General features: G+C 47.2%; 1 protein-coding gene and 2 non-coding genes across 3 annotated transcripts; all 3 read right to left on the bottom strand.

The window, feature by feature from the left end:
- Positions 1-932: 932 nt before the first annotated feature.
- LOC125517705 lies at positions 933-1,094 on the bottom strand. Its single transcript, XR_007287748.1, has one exon. It is a non-coding gene; the product is annotated as a U1 spliceosomal RNA (small nuclear RNA).
- Positions 1,095-4,217: 3,123 nt separating this feature from the next.
- Positions 4,218-4,379, bottom strand: LOC125517716. The gene has a single exon (XR_007287758.1). It is a non-coding gene; the product is annotated as a U1 spliceosomal RNA (small nuclear RNA).
- A 2,633-nt stretch (positions 4,380-7,012) lies between these two features.
- LOC125514222 (DNA topoisomerase 2-like) lies at positions 7,013-14,162 on the bottom strand. Its single transcript, XM_048679512.1, has 21 exons — positions 13,510-14,162; positions 12,648-12,937; positions 12,490-12,556; positions 12,137-12,407; positions 11,852-12,051; positions 11,562-11,771; positions 11,364-11,477; positions 11,089-11,196; positions 10,769-10,936; positions 10,504-10,689; positions 10,270-10,425; positions 10,061-10,194; positions 9,794-9,962; positions 9,418-9,687; positions 9,155-9,341; positions 9,021-9,070; positions 8,531-8,944; positions 8,301-8,432; positions 8,127-8,207; positions 7,933-8,044; positions 7,013-7,846 (listed from the first exon to the last, which is right to left on the bottom strand). The coding sequence occupies exons 1-21, from the start codon at positions 14,074-14,076 to the stop codon at positions 7,269-7,271; spliced, it is 4,464 nt and encodes a 1,487-aa protein (XP_048535469.1). The 5' UTR covers positions 14,077-14,162; the 3' UTR covers positions 7,013-7,268.
- Positions 14,163-18,424: the final 4,262 nt, after the last annotated feature.

Consider the following 18,424-nt stretch of genomic DNA (forward strand, 5'->3'; position numbering starts at 1 on the left):
CTTGTCCTGGTATGTAGATTCAAAGGAGGATAATTAACCTTATCTTGGTATTGATGAGTATGACATAGTGTTCACCAATAACTTGAGCCGACAGAAACCATGGACGACACGCGTTCAATCAGCCACCTACTTATGCTTGAATTTCTTTCCCTGGAGTACTGCACATACATATTTGTCAGTTGAGTTTTGAAGGAAGAGATGGAACATGACACCTGGATATACATGCTCGTATCGCAACAGTGTAGAGGCATAAAAAATCAGTAAATAAACAATTTGGACATGGCTAGTTCCATGCATGGTTAAAGTACTAAACTTTGCTATTTCGTCAAAAAAAAAAAAAACTATTTCGTCAAGTACTAAACTGTGAAGAAGCTCTGCTCATCAGTGATCACCTGGATATATGGAATCCTTAATTTTCAGTCTATTGCAGCTTGCACAGCATAATCTTCTTCAGATAAGAAGCCAGGAAAAGCGCACAAAGCACATTTGCAGTCAAGCTAGTTCTAATTTTCTCCACATTGTTTGACGAATCGTCTCAATCTAAACCTGTCTCTTTCAGAAAGGGCAAAAAAAACGCATTCTGCATGAAAAGGAACACGTGCTACTAAAAGAAGCAGTATGTTGAACAGAAGAATTATTTGCTGTTAACATGCGGTGCCTGGTTTTTCTTTCTAGTAAGCGATGTGTTGTGAACTGTGGTTGCTTTCAGACTCCGGATATTGACGCCATGCAATCAAATTTGCTCTTAGTTTAGCAAGTTCAGACTTGGGTGAGAAATCAACAGAGCAACTACGGATCAAACTAGGTGCAAAACTACGAAAACAGACAGGACAGAAAAAGCACAATTTCAAAGACTTCAGAGTTTATAGAATAATAACAAGGAACATTTTCAAACAAAAAGGACCAAAAAATTTGAAATTGATACGTATTTGGTAGGGGCCGCGCGAACGCGTACCCCCTCTACCACAAATTATGACGTCCACTCTCCCTCAAAGGGGAGATGGTAAGCCAGCGCGCCCACAAAGTGCAATGTCGGCCACTAGCCTAGGCCATGACTCTTCTTGATCAGCCATAGACCCCGTCCAGGTAAGTGAGTTTAAAGGTAGCCCAATGCCCTGTTAATATGATGCGCTGCCTCTGCTACCTCCCTCGACAGGCGATGTGGTACTAAACGAAAAGAATGTATGCCTCGCCTGGTGCTCTCTGCGGCTTTCCAGGACGAGGAGTTCGAACGGGCCACTGTGTATGGGCCTATTGGCATCGGAAAAAGAAAAGAGTTAACCGGGTTGCCAAGTCCCAAGAGGAGCAGAGGCTGAGAACCGAGATGGGATAGGAGATGCGTAGATTCTGTCAAACTGTCAAACGGAGAACGATGACAGGTCAAACTTGTCGCCGAATACCGCCACGGCTGCGTGATCCTCTATCGTTTATTCCCCCTTTCCAGGTGAGCTTCAGAACTGTTCCTTCCTTGATTAGGAGGATGCAAATCGATAGGTTTTTCTGTGCTAACGACCAAATGAATGTCAGTCAATCAATGTGCTGAAGAAGACTGCGCCAGTGTATTTGAAAGGGCTGTCCGTGCACGGTCCTCTGCTCTGAAGTCATACGCACTTGCCGTCAGGCTCCGCACCTGCAGCAGCTCAACGAAGTGTGCAATTTGTAGGCAGGGAAGTTTCAGAAAAAGTGTGCAATTTACAGGCAGGGAGACGGAAGAAGTTAGCTCATGCATCTTCCTCCATCCAGACGCTCTCATTTCGCCTTTTTGCTTCCACTTTACCCAGAAGACTCTCTACCACATTCAAATCGACGACGACTTCCAGGCTGCAAAAACCTCTGAACTCTGAAGAACCTCAGTCTAGCGTCAGGACTCTGTGCCGCCACGCACTGAAGTCTTTATCCTCCTCTTTATTCGTTTCTTGCCAAGGGCAGTGCCTTTTCTCCAATGCAAAGAATGGCTCGCCGGAGTTCGAGACGCGTGGTAATCTGCCTGCACTTTCACGACACCGTACGGTTCTACAGTACTACACTGAAACTGTTTGTTCTTCTCACCTCTTCTTTGTGATATTGACCCCCTTATCTCCCACTCTTTTGAACTAAAGACGCACTGTCATTTCTTGTTAGCATGCGTGGCTAGGGTTACGTACTAAACATAGCGCGTTATTTCTGAAGATGTCCACGGAATATGTAATGCACCCAGCTGTTTCAACGCCCTTATAAAAGGCACATATATGTCCCCGTTCGCATCAAGTTAATTGTGACGACGATCACAAAAGTAGGTAAGAACAAGAAAGTCAATAGTTCATGTACCTAGGTATGTTCTACTGGTTGCAAAGTAACCGATCGACAAACTCGGACTTGAGATGGAAAAGTTGCAAAGCTTGGACACCTCATGTTTACCACTACAGTTCTTGTGTCCATACTTCACAATACTCTGTATGAAAACAAAGAACCCGTGCCACGAGACATGTAATGAATGAATGTGTTGAATGGTGAAAATTGCTTCCTGTCAACGCATGATTAATTCCTGGTCTCCTCTTCTAAATCTAATGAGTAGACTGAACGCTTGCATGTTTACGAGGAACTTGGAATTCTGATCACAGGATCGTTCCCCGTTTTGTGGTTGTTGAGAGATCCCAAAACTAAGCTATATTTAATCTACAAGAGGAATACAGCTACGCAGTTCTGATGTGAACTAAACCAGGCTTATTGACAGTTTCTTCTCTCTCCCTTCCCTCACAATTCTGATTCTGTTCTGCGCAGTCATCAGCATCTCAGTTGTAAGCAAATTTTTCTTTTGAGTTTGTAACTTGGTTGACGCAATCAGAGCCAATCATACAAACAGTTTGCAGACAGATGTAAATTTTACCGAGTCTTTTTTGGTATACTTTATGCAACTACTAAGTCTTGTTTCCGCAAACGGGTAGGTACAACTAATTCCTGTATGTTTATCTTACTAAAACCCAACCACAGCCATATTATCTGACCTGTGTTGATTTTGACCCAAGCTACCATCATTGGAAAAGTTGGTGGGTAAGTTGATAAAAGGGATTACTAGCCATAAACGTGCATGGAAGAATATCAGGACAATAAAAAAAGGGATCATCTCAGATTTGTTGTCTGATTTATTCTGGATAAATTGACCATATCCTGTTGTCTATATTCAAAGGAGGATGAATTGACATTATCCTGGATTCCTGGTATCCAGAAGTATGACAGTGTTCAACAATAACTTGAACGGACAGAAATCATGCACCATAAAAGTTCAACCAGTCACCTACTTATGCTTGGATATCTTTCGATACCCATACTTGCCTCAGACCATTGCACAAAGCCTAAAAAGTTCAGTAAATAAACAAATTTGCACATGGCTAATGCTACGGTTAAGTACTGGAAGAAGCTCCCTCTTTATGCTATCACCTTCCCAGATTGGAGGTGATTTCCTCGGTGTGGACGAGGACGAGGCCCGGATAAGAGGTGTCATTGCTGCCTCGCTCACTGCTACTGCACCGCGTTGGCGGATTTTGGTCTCGTCTATTACAGAACTTCGTGAAATGCATGCTGTCGTTATTATTCAGATTTTGAGCTTGCACGGGATAACCAGGAAAAGTACAGAAAGCACATTTACAGTCAAACTAGTTCAATTTTTTCTCCTCGTAGTTTAAACCTGTCTCTTTCACAAAGGGAAAAACCGAATTCTGTATGAAAGGGAGCACGTGCTACTAAAAGAAGCAGTATGTTGAACAGAAGAAATCTTTGGTGTCAACTTTCGGTGCCAGGTTTTTCTTCTAGTAAGCCCGGGTTCTTTTTCTAGTATATATAAGCAATCTGATGTGAACTGTAGTTGTTCTTCAGACTTCAGAGATTGACGCCGTGCAGTCAAATTTTGGACAGTTGGACTGGCTATTTTAAGAAAAGAAAAAGGTTAGGCTATCAGCAATTTCACCTCTCGCATCTCATTACCAGTATGATCTTTCACCTCTACCATATCATTACCAGTATGCTCGCTCTTAGTGCAGTTCAGACTTCAGTGCGTACTGGTAATACATGGCAGACAATAGAAACAAGCCCAAGGTCACTGAAAACCTTTTTTAGAGGAAAAGGCCACTCTCCCACAGACCAAGGATCAAACTCCCAAACAGAATGTGCGAATATTAAACACATTTGGCCCAAGTACAACACTGTAAATCACAAAGACCAAAACTTAAAATTTATATTTTGCAGGGGCTGCGCGAACGCGTACCCCCTCTATCACAAATTACGACGTCCACTCTCCCTCAAAGGGGAGATGGTAAGCCAGCGCACCCACAAAGTGCAATGTGGGCCACTAGCCTAGGCCATGGCTCTTCTTGATCAGCCATAGACCCCGCCCAGGTAAGTATGTTTCAAAGTTGCCCTATGCCCTGCTTTTATAGGTTGCGCTGCCTACGCTGGCTGCTTGGACAAGCGATGTGGTACTAAACGAAAGAAAGCATGCCTCGCCTGGTGTTTGTTGCGGGTTTCCGGGAAGGACGGCGTGTATGGGCCTGTTGGTACCAACCGGGCTGTTTTTATGGGTTGGACTGGAAGCCCATGCACCATATGTATGAGTCTGACGCTGCTGGCCCGTCAGATCGACATCAACGGGGAAGAAACCGTATGAGTAATCACATGCTCAAATGCTAAAAAAGAAGAGTAATCACACGTTCAAAGGCATCCTTTCACAAAGATTTGACAAAAACCCTCAGAAGCTGAAGTTTGCACAAATTCTTTTACTGACCACACTTCTTTAGCCAAGGAGGAATTAACATAGTGCCCATTTTTTAACTCAAAAATAAACAGATGGATCTCTTCGATTCTTGGTGCTACTGTTGGTAGCAAAAGAACAATGCCGTTCAAATCAGGCAGCGATAATACTTGTTGGTCGGTACAAACACTGAAGGTGCTAGCATGATGTTTTTACATCTTACGTTTAAGGCCCTACAAATATATGCATGTAATCACCTTAGACGTAAAAAAAATAAGGCATAAAAATAGTATTGGTGACCTAGCAAATTGTTTTTTTTAGGGAAGACCTAGCAAATTGTTGTCAATAGTTGTTATAATCAGTGCCAAACAAGAATGCAGTTGGCTTCCAGCCCATAGTTGAATGCGGTATGGCTTCTCGAGTCCACAAGTTGGCTCGAAAATGATGTGACACGGATCCATCTCAGAAATTTCTGTTAGTATGATTCCTTCAGGTTCTGTAGTAGCTCTACACGTAAGCAGTCAAATTCAGTGTACCATCATATCTTATTGTAGTGCTACTATTAGATAGAGAAACCGTGTAAGCATGAATTTGAATAAGGAGGTCACTTAAAAAAACAGATTTGTGGCCAGATCACAGTATTCAGCATAAGAAAAATGCACGTTCCTGTTTGTGACCCGGTAGTTCTACTGACACGGCACATACTGAATTTTAGTTATTTGTAAATCAGATTCAAACAACTTGCATGAAGTTTTAAATTAGCACCTGATCAGTTAGATGAGCTAAAAGTTTTCAGGAGTAAGTCTGGTTTCTATAATTCAAAGAAACTTTGCTGGTGCTTGATCTAAAGAATTTAAAGAAATGGCCAGATGATGTAGGAGAACTGACCAGATCATGTTAATAAGAAAAGAAAAAGAAAATCTCAACTGGTACAAAGAATAGATTAAAAAAACACATCCTTGATATGATGAGTGGAAATTTTTGTTTAATAAAATGCTCAAATGGTAGCAGCTTCTATAAATAAGCTTGCCACAGCAAACATAGTTCTTTAGAAATGCAAAAGAACAATGAGCTGCGTATTACTGACATGGAAAGAAGCAGAAGTACATTCACAAAGGATGGTAGCTTTGGCACCGAGCAGAGTCATCTGATCATACAGTTAATTAGCGGTCTACTAACCTGTGCATTCGACACAGAATGTTAGTGCAACCACCAGAATGTGCCAGCAAAATGAGATCCAGAGAAATTGATGGCATCATATATCCACCACTTGTGTAGTGCCCGAGGAACATGCCACATAAAGTTCCTCTTTAATTCCAAGGTAATGAACCAATCCTACAGGTTGAGCAATGACATCCTGCAGGTGCAAAAAAACAATCATACCATAAGAACGGCTATCATACACATGTTTAACAGAGTGATCAATTTGATACTAACCATAGTAGCACCAGAATGGTGAAATTCATAGGTGTGAGGGGGCCAAAGGGGGAAAGAACAGCACCTCTTCCTGTTCAAGTATACCACTTACTAATGCCCGATAAAATAAAAATTTGCAGACAGATGAATTTTACCGAGCCCTTTTTTGGTAAACTTTATGCAACTAGTGATCTTGTCTCCGCGAGCGGGTTGGTACAACTAATCCCTGTAGGTTTATCTTACCAAAACCCAACAACACCCATATTATCTGACCTATGTTTGATATTGACCCTAGATGCCATCATTGGAAAATTTGGTGGACAAGTGAACGGGAGTACTAGCCCTTAACAGGCATGGAAGAATATCAGGGGCAATCCAAAAACGACTGCATCTCAGATTGTTGTCTGATTTGTTTTTGATAAACTGAGCTTATCCTTCTACTTAGTTTTGAAGGAGGATAAATTGACCTTAACTTGGTATCCAGGAGCGGGAGTATGACACCATTCACCAATAACTTCAGTTCACAGAAATTGTGCACATAGCTTGGTATGACACCTGAACATCCGATCTTGCAACCAAACACTCAACTAGAGTAAGAATTTGCTTGCATCAGCAACCTGGTTTAAATAGCTGAACTAAATAACAACCAAGATATAGCTGCTGTCAAAATCAAGACAGCAATAGCATGTAAATAAAATCCAATAGCTACACCTTCAAAGCATATGAACAGAATACAGAAATACTGAGCATAGAACCCAAATTACTGTATCATGTCACAGAGAAGCTGTATGAACAGAATACAGAAACTCTATGTAAACTGGATTCAACCTCAATGGATGCTGAGCATAGAACCCAATTTACTGACACAACACAAGCATAAAGCATCACTTCTGACATTAAAATCGAGGATGTCCACATTCACTTGTCTCAGCATATTAGAACTAGAAATGGTGATAGGCACAAGTCTCAAACGGATTAGCTCACAGAATGCCTCAGCAACCTAACATAACATTCGACGCACAAGAGATGCACCTGAGCAAAGCACCAATACATCAGATTAGCTAACCAAATGTCTCAAGACACTAGTCACTTTACTCCACGCAATGTTTGGGCGGTTGAGCCAAGGAGTCTAGTCATCTTCGGAGAAGTCATCATCGCTTGGTTCCGACACATCTTCATCCTCAGTCTCATCGTCTTCACTCTCGGAAGCGACGTAGACTACTGCCGCCTTCCTCTCCCTTGTTGTCCTTCTCGGTGCAACTGGCTCAGCAGAGCTGCCGGAGGGAGGAGCCTCACCATCTTCTGTCCCTGTTGAAGCGCTCGCCATTCTGTGCAGAACCGAGCCGCTCTTCTTGTTGAAGGGGGAGTCTCTGATCCTTCGCACCTTCTTCTCAGGAGAAGGAGCACTGAGGGTGCTGTCATCAGTAGGCTTGAATATTTCTTCCATCACTTTCTGCCTCATGCCTTTGGTCTGAGCTGGCGCCCTCTTCCTGATGGTAGTCTTCGGCTTCTCGGCAGCAGGTTTTCTTCCTTTAGTTTTCTTCTCAACTTCCATGGAAGACCCCCCATCGTCGCTCTCACGGTCGGGCTCAGCTATGTCTTCATCAGAAATTTCAGCTAAGGATGACATGGCCTTCTTTGCTGCGCCTCTTTTGCTTGGTCCATTCCTCCCTTTCTTTCCTTTCTGCTGTTCTTCTGTTTCCATGGCTGTACAAGTGGACACCATCAGCTTAAAACTGTAAGAGATGGATATTTTATGTTCACAAACACAACATTATACCAATGGCCATTACCACTGGGTTCTGGAGAGTTGTCACTGTCGATATTATAAGCAGCCAGGCGGTCTTTCAGTTCGGCCACTTCGTCCTCCTCATCTTTCACCTCATCTTTCACCGGTGCACTTGCCTATGAAATTGTTAAATTGACTTGTTAAGACAGCAAATAAACTATGACACACAATAAGAAAAGGCTTGATTGAGGACCCAACCTTCTTGGGTGGTGGTTTCTTCTTTTGTGCAGCAGGTTTCGGAATGTCTCCTTTATAATCAACATCATCATCACTCCCAGCCTAGAAAAGTTTGATTGTTTTATCAGTAAAGAGCAACAAGTACTACCTAGTCCTCTGCAACTGAAGAAACGCATCACTTGTGTTAGTCTGTACCTTCTGGGATTTGGCTGTAGCCTTCTTAGGCTGTTTCTTGGGTGCTGGCCTAGAGTCCTTCGCCTTTTCAGAATTTTTGGCGCGCTTGCGTGATCTGTCGTTCTGTTCAGCTTCAAGTTTTGCATCAAGCACCTGTATCAAAATCAATGTGAGAAGAGCAGTGAAACACGTAACATCAAGCAAAACCTGCTCAAGAGAAAAAATACATAACAGAGAGAAACACTGCTTACATCCAGTTCCTTCTCAAGAGCGTCAAGGTCTCTCAGCCAAAGAGTGTTTGGCTCTGTGTTACGCAGGATTTCAAGATCAGCCTTCACCTTATCCTGCTGCGCAATGAGCTCCTTCACCTTCTCCATAGTCAAGGTACCAATCGACATTGCAAGAAGATACTCATAATCACTTGCTGCAGCTTCAGCAGGACTCTCATCATTATCTTCATCTGCTTCTGTAGATCCTACAGCAACTGGCCCAGACATGGGTTTTTTCTTTGGGAAAGCTTTATAGCCCTTCTGCTTCAGCTCATCGAATAGGTCTGCTCTCTTCCTGTTATTGACTATGATTTCCACAGAAATAACAGCAAGAATAAACCTAACTTTGTTCTGATACTTGAGCAACTCATTCCCCATGTTTTCCAACATTACTTTCTGCGCAGCATACATTTGTTAGATAATAATTTAGTAGTTTGCAGAGGAACAACTAAAGGAAAAGGTCAACATGTACCTTCCGTTTGACATAGAATTCGAACCTCAAATCGAAGAACTCTTTTAGTACTGAAAAGTTGACATAATGTCAGTGCCAAAACCACAAGTAAAAGGATTTGTTGCTATAATAAGGTCCATGTTAGAGGTACTCACCATCCTCTGGGGTGTCATATTTTTTGATTTTACCATGTGAGTCAAACAAGTGCATGTTTGTTGTTCCTATTGTGGTAGTCAGCTTGAATTTCTTCTCAAGGCCTTCTTGCTTGGCTATATTCATGTTTTGCTCAGTCAGTATAAGCTCAAATTCCACATCCGCGTGATCACACTGCGACCTTATTTCCTGTAAATTGGTTGAAGTGCAAGAAAGTCAAAACATCTGAAACCCAAGAGAATGAACTATTTGCACTATTAAGTACCTCTAACAACGGTGGTTCCTTGCTCTTTTCCTTTTCCTTGTCCTTGTCCTTGTCCTTGTCCTTCTTCTTTTCCTTGTTCTTGTCCTTGCTCTTTTCCTTTTCCTTTATAGGAATAGGACACATGGATTCAAGAAACTCTTTATAATCTGTAGTCCAGCGGCGGACGGGAAGCTCAGTAATTTTAAGCTTGGTGTCAGCAACTTCCTCTATAACACCAGTGATGGTATATGTCACACCGGTTGCCTTTGAACTTGTCTCTATCAAAGAGCCCTGTAAGGCGATGAACAAAAAATTTGCATCAAAATCAATTGCTGAATTAAGCAGCCAAACTTTCAGTCTAACAGAAATATTATGCTAGTAAAAGCATCGCACCGACCTTGAACCCCCTGTACCAAGGAATCATTGGTACAATAGTCTCCCCATTTAGCAACCTTTTCAGATTAGCAATAATGTCTCTTGGATTGTAGTTTGGGACATAGGTGCTCCATCCAGTGCCAATGCCTTCACTTCCATTGACCAAAACCATGGGAATGATTGGCATATACCTGAGAACATAACATGGCATATTTTAGGTACACAAAAAAAAAATCCAATTGCAATCATAGTTGGCAGGATGAATGTTCAAAGAGATAATATATGTTACCAGCTGGGTTCAATTGACTGCCCATCTTCATTCAAATAGTTCAGAAGAACATCATCATCCTTCGGAAAAATTAAACGGGTGATAGGATGTAATTTGGTGAAGATATACCTAGCACTAGCAGCATCTTTGCCCCCCTGAAATGAATGTAAACAAGCATGAGAACCTACTACAGAGTCATATGGTACTTGGCTTTAACAAAGCTAACCCACCGAATTTCTGGTACCAAATTGGCCACGGGGCTCCAAAAGATTAATATTATTGCTGCCAACAAAATCCTGAGCCATTCCTATGATTGTGCTTGCTAGACTCTGCTCACCATGGTGGTATGCGGAGTGTTCTGACACATAACCAATAAACTGTGCCACCTGTAGCAAATAAAGGTAGCAAATTTAGGAATATGCATGATGATTTCAATACAAAAATTCAAAAGCTCTTTGGTGAACCTTAGATTCTTTAGTCAAATTCTTCTTGAACGAGCAAAACAAAATCTTCCTCTGTCCTGGTTTAAAGCCATCGACCATTGAAGGTATTGACCGTTCAAGGTCTGCCATCGAGAAGAGTATCAGCTCTTTGTTGATAAAATCACTGTACTTGATGCGTTTCTCACGTTGGTCAAGGCAAGTACCAGGCTGCAATAAGGTTTGTGTGTTACTATTGATACAGAATAAGGAACTTCTATCAAACTGGGAAAGGATCCAAATATTTAACCTGATAATTGGTCAGCCATTCCTTCCTCTCAGCAATCTTTTTCTTGCTGAATGCTAACTCAATAGCCTCATTATCTTTTTCGTCATTTGCCCAGACAAAATCCTTCTTGTGAAGGTCAATATGGTCAAAGTAATCCCGGCCTTCTTCAGCTGTGCTGGTTCCCAGCCCCTGTACCAGTCAGAACTCTTTTAAGAACAAATATAACTACAGACATCTTCCTTATACTGCCGTCCAGTGAAAAATCATGTGTGTGTGTAGTGGGGGCAGTATCATTTGGCAAAACTATAATGCAAAAACGAAATAAGGGGCAAAAGGCACACCTTGTAGTACTTTATAGTCCACGAACTTGCACTTGCTCCTAAGTCCTCTTTCCATGCTTCATAGTCTGGCATTGAGTAAAATGGCTTGACAGCCTTGCCCTTGGTTGCCTGGACAAATAAGCAAAAGCATTATTTTTAACTGGAGTTATAATACCAATTTGATTTCACGTAGAGAAATAGAAAAACTGAATGATAAATATTAGGATTAAATATGTATTAATGTGCATCTTAACACACAAAAGAGCATTTGTCAAATGACCCAAAGAATTGCCTACCTTGATAATTGGAGTGATGAACTCAACCAAGAAAGAAGGAACTTTGAGGAGAGATGGCCACTCTTTGTGAATGAAATTGATCAGCAACCCTTTGATGTGGGAACCATCATGGTCCTGAAATGTCACCAGTTTAATCAAAGCCAAGAAACAGCTTCAATTCGACTAGTTGGGATAAATTGGAGATATTGTCAGCCAAACCTGATCTGTCATGATCATGAGGTGGCCATATCTCAAGCCTTTCGTGCTATCATACTTTTTTTCATGCTGCAGACCTAATATTTTCTTTATATTTTGGATCTCTGCATTCTCCATTAATTGCTTATGGCTCGCTTCCCTCACATTTAATAATTTACCCCTGAGAGGAAACACGCCATAGTGGTCCCTTCCTACTACACCTATGCCAGCCATCTGCGAAGAAAACAGACTGAACTCTTCAGTATGACTGCAAAATAGCATACTATGGCACTTAATAGCTTCTTGTTACTCACAGCTAGAGCCTTTGCTGAATCTCCTTCAGTAAGGATCAAGGTGCACTTGTCAGAGTTCTTCCCACCAGCGTCATTTGCATCCTCCAGCTTAGGGATGCCAACAATACTTGTCTTCTTGGTTCCATCAGTCTTTTTAAGTTCCTTGTTTAGTTTGAACTCGGCCCAAGAAAGAAGATTGGTAACAACACCCGAACTAGAGACTGCAATTGTAAGAAGTGAACATTAGCATTAGTGGTGCAGCCACAATAGACAAATCAAGGATAGCAAAGTTAACTCATCACATACCCTTCTTAAGGAATTCATCAGAGAGCTCACAAGTGGACCCAAAGCTTCCTTGACGAGTCGTCAAGGTCTCTTTGGTCTGTGAGTCAAACGCAGGGTTGTCAATGAGCGCATTAACAAATACCCATAGGTAGCCCTTCACTGTATGCAACTTCATGTTAGCCTGCTTGTTCTTCTTGTTCACAACCCCCATCACATGGCTAGCAACTTGGTTTGCAACATAGTCAACATGAGTTCCACCTCTTATGGTGGCAATTCCATTTACAAAACTGACCTGCAATCCAAGCAAAATGTCTGAGGTATAAGTATAACAACACACTACAGGGGAGCTTCACAGGAAACTACGCAACACTTACCTGCTGGAACTGGCCTTCACTTAGACTCACACACACCTCCCAACGATCATTTATTTTTTGGTAAATTCTGAAAAGGAAGGCAAATTTGAATATCAGAAATAGTGCTTCAGAGCTTTTCCTGGAGACGATCAAACTGGTAAGAAAAAACAATGTCAAACCTTGGTAGATCGATTCCTTCTTTGGAAGCAGAGTTAATATACAGTTGCACGTAATCAGAGAAGCTTTTTACTGCCACCTTCTCGCCATTCAACTCAACCTTCACTGTTTTGCCAAGGGTGCCTGCCATATCAACTACTCGCTTCCTCATGAGCGCCACAACATCAGCTTCAAGCTCGGTCATGTTGAACTTTGCAAGGTCAGGCTTGAAGGTAACCCTGGTCCAGTTCTCTGACTGCTTGCACTTTTTAATCTCAGGCTCCGACTTCTTCCCCATGTTCTCGGAGAAAACCTGCACAGGCATTCAAGGAGGGATGTCACAATGTACCATGTGCTTGGTGATCTGGGTAGCTGTGCCTAAATAACGTACAGGAGATATTAGTTAATATACTCCTACTGCAACCCTGGTGTGAGTTTAAATTAGCTATGTGTCTTTGTGTTAGTTTTAAACTAGATGTGCATATTCATGGTAAACCACACTGAGTAATAATGCTAAAAAGTACCAAAGGAAACAAGATTCGGACAAGTGTATAATAATTAAGAAACCCTTATGTAGCCAGGTTCTACAGACGATAAATTTTGAACTGACCCTGCAAAATTTTCATCAGAAACCACAATTAAACAACACACATGCTCCAATCTACTACCAAAATCTCATTCATGGTAAAAAAAACTACGGTCTCGCACTCCAATATAACCAGATTCCCAACTCTAATGTGGTCACAACCAACCGTGCCTCATTACAGCCACATGGCACATCGATTCACCAGAATGTCTGCAGTTCTAACTAACCCGGTCCCAAACACCGACCCAAAAACCAGAATAGCAACCGTAAAACGCTCGTGAGATCCGTGATTGTCTTACCTGCCTGTACCGCTTCAGCCGATGCCCATCAGCGGTCTCGATGACGAACTCCGTGGAGAAGATGTTGGCGAGCTTGGCACCGTAGCCGTTCCTCCCGCCAGTGGTCTTCCGCTCGTTGTCGTCGTAGTTGCTGCTTGTGAGGAGATGGCCGAAGATGAGCTCCGGCACGTACACGCCCTCCTCCTGGTGGATCTCGACGGGCACGCCGTCTCCGTTGTTGTAGATGGAGATGCAGCACCCCTCGACGTCGATGTCGACCTTGAGGGAGTCCATGGAGGAGTCGCGCTGTTTGTTGTCAGCGGCGTTGACGAGGATCTCGTCGAAGATCTTGTAGAGGCCGGGGACGTAGGAGACGGGCCGGTTCACCATGGCGCCGTCCTCGTAGACCCAGAGCGTCTGCGTGTGGTTCTGGACGGAGCCGACGTAGGTGTCCGGGCGCAGCAGGATGTGCTCCAGCTGGGTCTTCTTCTGGTACATCTCCTCGATGGTCTTCCCGGCGGCGTCCCCCGCGGCGGAGTTGTGCGAGGAGCTGGACTTCAGCGGCGGCTTCTTCGCGGCGGGCGCCATGGCGGCACACAGAGGTTGTGTGCGCGCTAGGGTTTTGGTGGTGGGGCGGAATGCGGGGCGGGGGTTGGGATTGGGGTTGGGGGGGGGGGGGGGGGGAAGGGGGTGGGGTTTAAAGTGGACTGGGAGGGGGCTGCGGGGCGATTCGAAATTTGAATTTGGGGAGCGGGCGACGCTGGCTGCGCGTGTGCGTCCGGTCGGATGGGCCATTCTGGAGACGGCGACGGGAGTGGAACGCGCGGGCCAGCGCGTCAAGGGAAACAGACTCGAGCCGTTCCCTTCCCTTTTGACGGTTTCACACGCGAGAAGAGGGCTGTCTCAAAGAAAAAAGTGAGAAGAGGGTGCGTCCAATCCCACCGTCGGCCGCCGGCAAGGCCACGGACTCCTTCATCCTCCGTCCGCCGCTTCAGCGACGTGAGGCTGAAGGAGTCCCAAATTTTCATATCAGGCGCTTAGATAGGTCTAGAATAATTTGGCATGTCGGCATCCATTACGGCGGTGCTAAGACGCTCGCGGATTGGTGAGTCTACTATGTTGGGCGGTGTTTGTTTTTGGCGGTGACATTAGCAGCGCATCCAAAAAAATGGTCGGGTTTTCATCCTGTCTAGATAACATCCATGGTGGCGTCCCCTGGGGTGACGGTTTGGGTTCACTCCGACGTTTCAGGAGCGACCAGGGTTTCTCGGTCTACCAGCGATCCCGCCGATGAACCAAATCAATCTTCGTGACCGGATCGGTGTGCGATCTGTTCCGGTCCTGATCCCGGCCACCGTCGCAGTCTTCGGCGTGCTCCCTAGGGCGCGCCGCCGGAGTACACATAAAACCCTAGGAGGTGGAGGGGCACGTGAGGTTGAGGAGGTCCATGGAAGGAGTTGCAGGGATGATGAAGGGACTCAAGCTCTCGGAGGAGGAGAGGAAGGGGTGAAGATCTGGATCCCGGAGCGGGAGAAGGGTAAGAGGATGGAGGTGCACGCGGTGGGCAAGGTCCTGTCGGACAAACTGGTGCATCAGGATGCGATCTCACTTTCGTTGGGGCGGGTGTGGTGCCCGATCAAGGGGGTGGACTGTAAGGAGGTGGGCAAAAATCTGTTCTTGAATCTGTTCTTGTTCACCTTCAATCAAGATTCAGGGAAGAGGAATGCACTTGAGGATGGGCAATGGATGTTTGATAGACCCGGTGGTGGTGGAGGATTATGTGCCAAGTAGGAGAATGTAGGACTATGCGTTCAACAACATCCCGGTCTGGGTGCGCGTATTCGGTCTCTCTCTAGGTATGATGAATGAGGACTCGGCGGAGGCGATCGGTAATACCATTGGGAGCTTTATGGAGGCAGACACGGGTAGAGATGGGAAGGCTGTGGGGAAGTTCATGAGGGTGAAGGTCAAGATGTGCATTGACAAACCTATCATGAGAGGATTCACTCTTGAAGATGATGTTGTGGAGGGAGAGGCTCGACAGAAGAAGAAGAAGAAGAAGAAGAAGAAGAAGAAGGGCAAGAATTCCACTAAAGTGATGGAGGGAGGCTCCCGCGACGCGCTGGGCGACTCGCCGCCCGTGGCCTCGCCGCAGCCCCCCATGTCGCCGGAGTCCTGCTTCCCCTCGCCCCCGCTCACGCCCACGCCGGCCGAGGCTCCCTTCTTCCCCGTCTCGCCTCCCGCCCCCTCCCCAGTGCCCCACTGGGCGGACTTAGCCGAGCTGGACAATGAGGTCGTCGGCCGCCCGATGGTCCGTCGCGCGCCCCCGACCCGACCTGCCTTGCCTCGTGGGGAGGGTGTGATGTCGGCCCGGCGCGGCAGCTGTGTGGACCTCCCGCGGTCGCGCCGGTCGGCTGGAATTGCCCCGCTGGCTCCGCTCCAGCAAAAGCCCTCCCGGGGATCCCGGACTGCTCGCCACCTCCGCGCTCCGGCGTGGGGCGTCGTTGGGCGTTTCGACCTGGGAGGCGCCCGCGTCTCATGGCGGTCCTCGCTGGCGTCTCCCTCTGCCCGTGCGGCCGGGCGTTCCCCCCATAGTTCGGGCGCTCCTTCGGAGGGATCCCAGCTGCTCCGCCGTGTCTCCCCCTTCCGTCCCTTTACTGCGGCTTTTGGGTCGTCTTCCCTCAGGCTCTCTCCCCGGCTCTCCCCGCGACGGCCCTGGTCCACCCTACCTTCGACGCCGGCACCGGGGGTGGCGGCGACGAGGGAAACCGCCGCGCCCAACCCCCTGCCTCGCTGGCTGGGCCGCGCACAGGTGGGCCGACCTCGGCCTGGGCCAGGCCCTTCGCCACGGCTCGCGGCCCTCCCCACGCTGGGCCTTTTTCCTGGGCCCCCCCTTCCTGGGGACGGCCCGCTCGGGTGATTCGGCCATTTGGCTCCCGGCCGGCCTTCCCCGACCCCTAACCCCGTTTGCTTCCTCCCCAGAAACCCTACCCTCCGTCGCCCGCCCCCCCAGTGTCGCCCACCTCCCCCCCCCCCCCCCCCCCCCCCGTGGCTCTGCCCATGACGCGTGCATGGGACGATTGGGGCGCGCGCCCCAAGCGGCGGGCGGATGACTCCCGCGACCCTGGCCGCCCCTCACCCGACGCCATTCGTCGTGAAGCCGACCTCCGTCGCTAGCTGTCTTCGCGCGACAGTCGCCGGTCTCCGCCTCGCTCTGATCGTCGCTCCCTCCTGCAGACCGTCGACCCTCCCCTCGTCGCTCTTCGGCCCGGGCTGACCGCCGGGACCGCCCATGGTCCCGCTCGCCCCTGCCGGCCTCCGAGTGGAGGAGCCAGCGTCGCCACTCCCCCTCGCCCTCCCGCCGTCGCGACGGCGACCGCTCTCCGGCTCGCGGTGGCCGCTCCCGCTCTCCAGCTCGTCCCCACCCCGCTCATCCCAGCATCGTCGCGCGCCGCTACCAACTGCCCTGAGGCGAGCCGAGCTTCCCGCCAGGCGCGGCCGGTGCGGGCCGGGGCAAGCAGGGCCCCAAACGCAAGAAGAAGCGGGGGTTAGGCCATGGCAACGGCCCGGCCATGACCGCTGCTCATCCTCGCGACCCGGCGGCTCCCGCCTCGACTGCCTTGCTTCCTAATGACCAAGCCGCCGACCTCGTCAAGTGCTTCAACTGTGGCACCGTGGGACACTCTCAGGTGACTTGCACACGGCCGCAGTGCTGCTTCGTGTGTTCCGACCCCGATCACCCGGCTGCACTTTACCCTGACCGCCCGGCGTCGGAGGAGCTGATGATGTACGGGCATGGGATCGAGGGCCTCGGCTTCTTCCACATCGAGGTCCCATACATCCTCCCGCCCTCGCCCTCGCTCCTTGCGATCGTCTCCGTGAAGGATGGGGTGGCATCTCCCGAGATGATTGAGGAAGAGCTTAATCACCTCTACCACTACACCTGGGACTGGCAGGTCACCTTGCTGACGGGCAACCAGTTCTCGGTGGTGTTCCCCGACGCCGTGAGCCACAGCTACGGCACCCGCAACGGCGACATCACCCTTGCACTCAATAAGCTCGTGGTTGACATCTCGATGCCTGTCCGGGACCCCCTTGAGGTGGTCGTCCTGGACACGGTATGGATCCTCATAGGTGGCCTCCCCGACATTGCGCGCTCGGAGCGGGTCATCCGCAACATGTCCCGCATCCTCGGCAAGGTGGTGGTGGTGGTGGACGAGCTTTCCCTCCGTAAGGAGGAGGAGGTGCGAGTCAAGGTTAAGTCCCTTGACTCATCCAAGCTCCCTGCCACTGTCCGGTTCTTCTTCAATGACCAGGGCTTCGACCTCCGGATCTCCCCCGAACCTCCCAACCACATCGGTCGCCCCCGCATCCCCGACGACAGCATCCTGGGGGCGGCCTTGGCGGTGGGGAGGTGATAACCCACAAGTATAGGGGATCGCAACAGCTTTCGAGGATAGAGTATTCAACCCAAATTTATTGATTCGACACAACGGGAGCCAAAGAATATTCTCAAGTATTAGCAGCTGAGTTGTCAATTCAACCGCACCTGTAAACTTAGTATCTGCAGCACAGTGTTTAGTAGCAAAGTAATATGATAGTGGTGGTAGCAGCAACAAAAGTAAAGACAGCAAAAGTAATGATTTTGGTATTTTGTAGTGATTGTAACAGTAGCAGCGGGAAAGTAAATAAGCGAGAACCAGTATATGGAAAACTCGTAGGCACCGGATCAGTGATGGATAATTATGCCGGATGCGGTTCATCATGTAACAGTCATAACATAGGGTGACATAGAACTAGCTCCAATTCATCAATGTAATGTAGGCATGTATTCCATATATAGTCATACATGCTTATGGAAAAGAACTTGTGTTACGGCATATCTCTCTCAAGGTAGTTTTGGTGATTGATGACAACATGTTTGCGGACTAATCAT

The sequence above is a fragment of the Triticum urartu genome, chromosome 6 (assembly GCF_003073215.2).
Source record: "Triticum urartu cultivar G1812 chromosome 6, Tu2.1, whole genome shotgun sequence".
NCBI classification, from domain to species: Eukaryota; Viridiplantae; Streptophyta; class Magnoliopsida; order Poales; family Poaceae; genus Triticum; species Triticum urartu.

Excerpts from the sequence above, each read along its gene's own strand:
- LOC125514222 (XM_048679512.1), bottom strand. The coding sequence starts at position 14,076 with ATGGCGCCCGCCGCGAAGAAGCCGCCGCTGAAGTCCAGCTCCTCGCAC. Across the intron at positions 12,052-12,136 it reads TGATGAATTCCTTAAGAAGG|TCTCTAGTTCGGGTGTTGTT; the intron begins GTATGTGATGAG and ends TTACAATTGCAG. Across the intron at positions 9,688-9,793 it reads CTTGGTACAGGGGGTTCAAG|GGCTCTTTGATAGAGACAAG; the intron begins GTCGGTGCGATG and ends ATCGCCTTACAG.